The sequence below is a fragment of the Coturnix japonica genome, chromosome 17 (genome assembly GCF_054131305.1).
Source record: "Coturnix japonica strain WE chromosome 17, WE-NBRP24, whole genome shotgun sequence".
NCBI lineage: Eukaryota > Metazoa > Chordata > Aves > Galliformes > Phasianidae > Coturnix > Coturnix japonica.
The window spans coordinates 1,302,167-1,308,404 of record NC_140679.1 but is presented as its reverse complement, the minus strand read 5'-3'; the positions used below and the strand labels follow the sequence as shown (position 1 = coordinate 1,308,404).

At 52.2% G+C, this 6,238-nt stretch overlaps 1 protein-coding gene across 1 annotated transcript in view; it reads left to right on the top strand.

Annotated features, from left to right (window-relative positions):
• The first annotated feature begins 1,296 nt into the window (after positions 1-1,296).
• LOC107307310 (integrin alpha-L-like) overlaps positions 1,297-6,238 on the top strand; it is a 40,094-nt gene continuing 35,152 nt past the window's right edge. Inside the window, exons 1-2 of the mRNA XM_085518626.1 lie at positions 1,297-1,454; positions 4,133-4,284. Coding sequence (XP_085374752.1) covers positions 4,234-4,284 — 51 coding nt within the window. The 5' untranslated portion in view covers positions 1,297-1,454; positions 4,133-4,233. The remainder of the gene's footprint in view (positions 1,455-4,132; positions 4,285-6,238) is intronic.

The following is a 6,238-nucleotide window of genomic DNA, read 5'->3' as shown; positions in this document are numbered from 1 at the left end:
TGGGGCTGGTTATGGGGCTGGTTATGGGGCAGGCACTCATCTTCAGGTATGGGGTTATGGGGCTGGTTATGGGGTCAGCTATGGGGCTGGCTATGGGGCAGGCACTCATCTTCAGGTATGGGGCTGGTTGTGGGGCCGGTTATGGGTCAGTTATGGGGCCGATTTTAGGGTCAGTTATGAGGCTGATTATGGGGCTGGCTATGGGGCTGGTTATGGGTCAGTTATGGGGCTGGTTATGGGGCTGGTTATGGGGTCAGTTATGGGGATGGTTATGGGGTCGGTTATGGGTCAGTTATAAGGCTGGTTATGGGGTCAGTTATAGGGCTGGTTATGGGTCAGTTATGGGGCCGGTTTTAGGGTCAGTTATGGGGCTGGTTATGGGGCCAGTTATGGGTCAGTTATGGGGCTGGTTATGGGGCTGGTGATAGGGATGGTTATGGGGCTGATTATGGGGTCAGTTATGGGGCTGGTTATGGGGCTGGTTATGGGTCAGATATGGGGCAGGTTATGGGGTCAGTTATGGGGCTGGTTATGGGGCTGGCTATGGGGCAGGCACTCATCTTCAGGTATGGGGTGGTTATGGGGTCGGTTATGGGGCTGGCTATGGGGCTGGTTATGGGACAGTTATGGGGCTGGTTATGGGGCTGGCTATGGGGCTGGTTATGGGTCAGTTATGGGGCTGGTTATGAGTCAGTTATGGGGCTGGTTATGGGGCTGGTTATGGGTCAGTTATGGGGCTGGTTATGGGGTCAGTTATGGGGCCGGTTATGGGGCTGGATATGGGGCCGGTTATGAGGTCGGTTATGGGGCTGGTTATGAGGCCGGTTATGGGGCTGGTTATGGGGTCTGTTATGGGGCTGGTTATGGGGCTGGTTATGGGTCAGTTACGGGGCTGGATATGGGGCTGGTTATGGGGTTGGTTATGGGGCTGGTTATGGGGCTGGTTATGGGGTCAGTTATGGGGCTGGTTATGGGGTCAGTTATGGGTCTGTTATGGGTCAGATATGGGGCTGGTTATGGGGTCAGTTATGGGGCTGGTTATGGGGTCAGTTATGGGGTCAGTTATGGGTCAGTTATGGGTCAGTTATGGGGCTGGTTATGGGTCAGTTATGGGGTCACTTATGGGTCAGTTATGGGGCTGGTTATGGGTCAGTTATGGGTCAGTTATGGGTCAGTTATGGGGCTGGTTATGGGTCAGTTATGGGTCAGTTATGGGTCAGTTATGGGGCTGGTTATGGGTCAGTTATGGGTCACTTATGGGGCTGGTTATGGGGTTTCCGTTCCAACTTCCTGTTTCGGTTCCCGCAGTTCCCGCCCGGTGGTGTCGGTGTCGGCCATCTTGTCGGTTCCCGTTCGACGCCTCCCTCACTCGTGGGGTCGATGTGGGGCAGGAGGCGCCGCCGTGGGGCTGCGGCTCTGCTTCAAAACCGAGCTCAGCAGCAACACGTACCGAGGTGGGACCCATAGAGCTGACCCATAGAGCTGACCCATAGAGCTGCCCCATAGATCTGACACATAGATCTGACCCATAGAGCTGACCCATAGAGCTGACCCATAGATCTGACCCATAGAGCTGACCCATAGATCTGACACATAGATCTGACCCATAGAGCTGACCCATAGAGCTGACCCATAGATCTGACCCATAGAGCTGACCCATAGATCTGACCCATAGATCTGACCCATAGAGCTGACCCATAGATCTGACCCATAGAGCTGACCCATAGAGCTGACCCATAGATCTGACCCATAGAGCTGCCCCATAGCTCTGACACATAGCTCTGACCCATAGATCTGACCCATAGACCTGACCCATAGAGCTGACCCATAGAGCTGACCCATAGATCTGACCCATAGAGCTGACCCATAGATCTGACCCATAGAGCTGACCCATAGAGCTGACCCATAGATCTGACCCATAGAGCTGACCCATAGATCTGACCCATAGAGCTGACCCATAGAGCTGACCCATAGAGCTGACCCATAGATCTGACCCATAGAGCTGACCCATAGATCTGACCCATAGATCTGACCCATAGAGCTGACCCATAGATCTGACCCGTAGATCTGACCCATAGATCTGACCCATAGAGCTGACCCATAGATCTGACCCATAGAGCTGACCCATAGAGCTGACCCATAGATCTGACCCATAGAGCTGACCCATAGATCTGACCCATAGAGCTGACCCATAGAGCTGACCCATAGATCTGACCCATAGAGCTGACCCATAGAGCTGACCCATAGAGCTGACCTATAGATCTGCCCCATAGATCTGACCCATAGCTCTGACCCATAGATCTGACCCATAGATTTGACCCATAGATCTGACCTATAGACCTGACCCATAGATCTGACCCATAGAGCTGCCCCATAGCTCTGCCCCATAGATCTGACCCATAACCAACCCTGCCCCATAGATCTGACCCATAACTTGGCCCATAGATCTGCCCCATAACCTGCCCCATAGATCTGCCCCATAGATCTGACCCATAACCTGCCCCATAGATCTGCCCCATAGATCTGACCCAGAACCAACCCTGCCCCATAGATCTGCCCCATAGATCTGACCCAGACCAACCCTGCCCCATAGATCTGACCTATAGATCTGACCCATAGATCTGACCCAGACCAACCCTGCCCCATAGATGTGCCCCATAACCAACCCTGACCCATAGATCTGACCTATAACCTGCCCCATAACCTGCCCCATTGCCAGCCCCATAACCCAGACCTATAACCAACTCTGCCTCATAAGCAACCCCATAGCTAAGACCCATAACCTGCCCAATAGATCTGCCCCATAACCAACCCTGCCCCATAGATCTGACCCATAACCAACCAGGCCCCATAGATCTGACCCATAGATCTGACCCATAGCTCTGACCCATAGATGTGCCCCATAACCAACACTGCCCCATAGATCTGACCAATAGATCTGACCCATATCCAACCCTGCCCCATAGATCTGACCCATAACCAACTGTGCCCCATAGATCTGACCTATAGCTCTGCCCCATAGATCTGCCCCATAGACCTGACCCATAGACCTGACCCATAGCTCTGCCCCATAGATCTGACCCATAGCTCTGACCCATAGATCTGACCCATAGATTTGACCCATAGATCTGCCCTATAGATCTGACCCATAGATCTGACCCATAGACCTGACCCATAGATCCATTCTATAGCTCTGCCCCATAGCTCTGCCCCATAGATCCGACCCATAGCTCTGCCCCATAGATCTGACCCATAGATCTGCCCCATAGATCTGCCCCATAGCTCTGACCCATAGATCTGACCCATAGATCTGACCCATAGCTCTGCCCCATAGATCTGACCGATAGATCTGACCCATAGCTCTGACCCATAGATCTGACCCATTGATCTATCCTATAGCTCTGACCCATAACCTGCCCCATAGATCTGACCCATAGATCTGCCCCATAGGTCTGCCCCATAGACCTGACCCATAGAGCTGCCCCATAGCTCTGAACCATAGACCTGACCCATAGATCTGACTCAAAACCAACCCTGCCCCATAGATCTGACCCATAACCAACAACCCTGCCCCATGAAAGCCCATACAACCCCATATAACCCCATATAACCCCATATAACCCCATATAACCCCATATAACCCCATATAACCCCATATCACCCCATATCTCCCCATATAACCCCATATCTCCCCATATAACCCCATATAACCCCATATCTCCCCATATCTCCCCATATAACCTCATATAACCCCATATAACCCCATATAACCCCATATAACCCCATATAACCCATATAACCCCATATAACCCCATATCTCCCCATATAACCCCATATAACCCCATATAACCCCATATAACCCATATAACCCCATATAACCCCATATAACCCCATATCCCCCCATATCTCCCCATATAACCCCATATCTCCCCATATAACCCCATATAACCCCATATCTCCCCATATCTCCCCATATAACCTCATATAACCCCATATAACCCCATATAACCCCATATAACCCCATATAACCCATATAACCCCATATAACCCCATATCTCCCCATATAACCCCATATAACCCCATATAACCCCATATAACCCCATATATCCCATATATCCCATATATCCCATAGGCCGCCTCCTCGTGCCCATCCATTTCCTCTTCCGGGTCGACTCTCAGCGCCGTTGGCCACGTGGTCAATTCACTTCCGGGTCAACCACGTGGGAGGACCGGATGTTGTTGGAAGGGGGAGAGCGGTGCGTCAACAACACGGTCCTCCTGCAGGTAGGGGGCGCTCTAACAACGAGTCCCATAGGGAATAATGGAGCCCATAGGGATGAATGGGAGCCCATAGAGATGAATGGGAGCCTGCAATAGCGTCCTCCTGCAGGTAGGGGGCGCTGTAACACCGAGTCCCATAGGCAATAATGGAGCCCATTGGGGATAATGGAGTTCCATAGGGGATAATGGGAGCCTGCAATAGCGTCCTCCTGCAGGTAGGGGGCGCTGTAACACCGAGTCCCATAGGGAATAATGGAGCCCATAGGAAATAATGGGGACCAGCAATAGAGTCCTCCTGCCGGTAGGGGGCGCTGTAACATCGAGTCCCATAGGGAATAATGGGAGTCCCGTAGGATATAATGGGAGCCCGTAGGATATAATGGGAGCCTGCAATAGCGTCCTCCTGCAGGTAGGGGGCGCTGTAACACCGAGTCCCATTGGGAATAATGGAACCCATAGGGATGAATGGAGACCATAGGGAATAATGGAGTTCGGTAGGGATGAATGGGAGCCCATAGGGATGAATGGGGTCCAACAATACGGTCCTCCTGCAGGTAGGGGGCGCTGTGACGCCGAGTCCCATAGGGAATAATGGAGCCCATAGGATATAATGGAACCCATAGGGGATAATGGGAGCCCATAGGGAATAATGGAGCCCATAGGGAATAATGTAGTTCCATAGGGACGAATGGGAGCCCATAGTCCCATAGGGAATAATGGAGTCCATAGGGAATACTGGGATCCTGCAATAGTGTCCTCCTGCAGGTAGGGGGCGCTGTAACACCGAGTCCCATAGGGGATAACGAAGCCCATAGGGAATAATGGAGTTCCATAGGGAATAATGGGAGCCCTTAGGATATAATGGGAGCCCATAGGGAATAATGGGAGTCCCATTGGATATAATGGGAGCCCATAGGGATGAATGGGAGCCTATAGGGAATAATGGGGTTCAATAACACGGTCCTCCTGCAGGTAGGGGGCGCTGTAACCACGAGTCCCATAGGGAATAATGGAGCCCATAGGGAATAATGGAGCCCATAGGGGATAATGGGAGCCCATAGGGATGAATGGGAGTCCATAGGGAATAATGGGAGCCTGCAATAGCGTCCTCCTGCAGGTAGAGGGCGCTCTAACAACGAGTCCCATAGGGGATAATGGGAGCCCATAGGAAATAATGGAGCCCATAGGGATGAATGGGAGCCTGCAATAGTGTCCTCCTGCAGGTAGGGGGCGCTCTAACAACGAGTCCCATAGGGAATAATGGAGCCCATAGGGATGAATGGGAGCCCATAGAGATGAATGGGAGCCTGCAATAGCGTCCTCCTGCAGGTAGGGGGCGCTGTGACGCCGAGTCCCATAGGGAATAATGGAGCCCATAGGGATGAATGGGGACCAGCAATAGAGTCCTCCTGAAGGTAGGGGGCGCTGTAACGGCGAGTCCCATAGGGAATAATGGGAGTCAATAGGGATGAATGGAGCCCATAGGGAATAATGGGAGCCTGCAATAGCGTCCTCCTGCAGGTAGGGGGCGCTGTGACGCCGAGTCCCATAGGGAATAATGGAGCCCATTGGGGATAATGGAGTTCCATAGGGGATAATGGGAGGCCATAGGGAATAATGGAGCACATAGGGATGAATGGGGTCCAACAACACGGTCCTCCTGCAGGTAGGGGGCGCTGTAACGGCGAGTCCCATAGGGAATAATGGAGCCCATAGGGGATAATGGAGTTCCATAGGGGATAATGGGAGCCTGCAATAGTGACCTCCTGCAGGTAGGGGGCGCTGTGACGCCGAGTCCCATAGGGAATAATGGAGTCCATAGGGAATAATGGAGTTCCATAGGGAATAATGGGGACCAGCAATAGAGTCCTCCTGCAGGTAGGGGGCGCTGTAACACCGAGTCCCATAGGGAATAATGGAGTCCATAGGGAATAATGGAGTTCCATAGGGAATAATG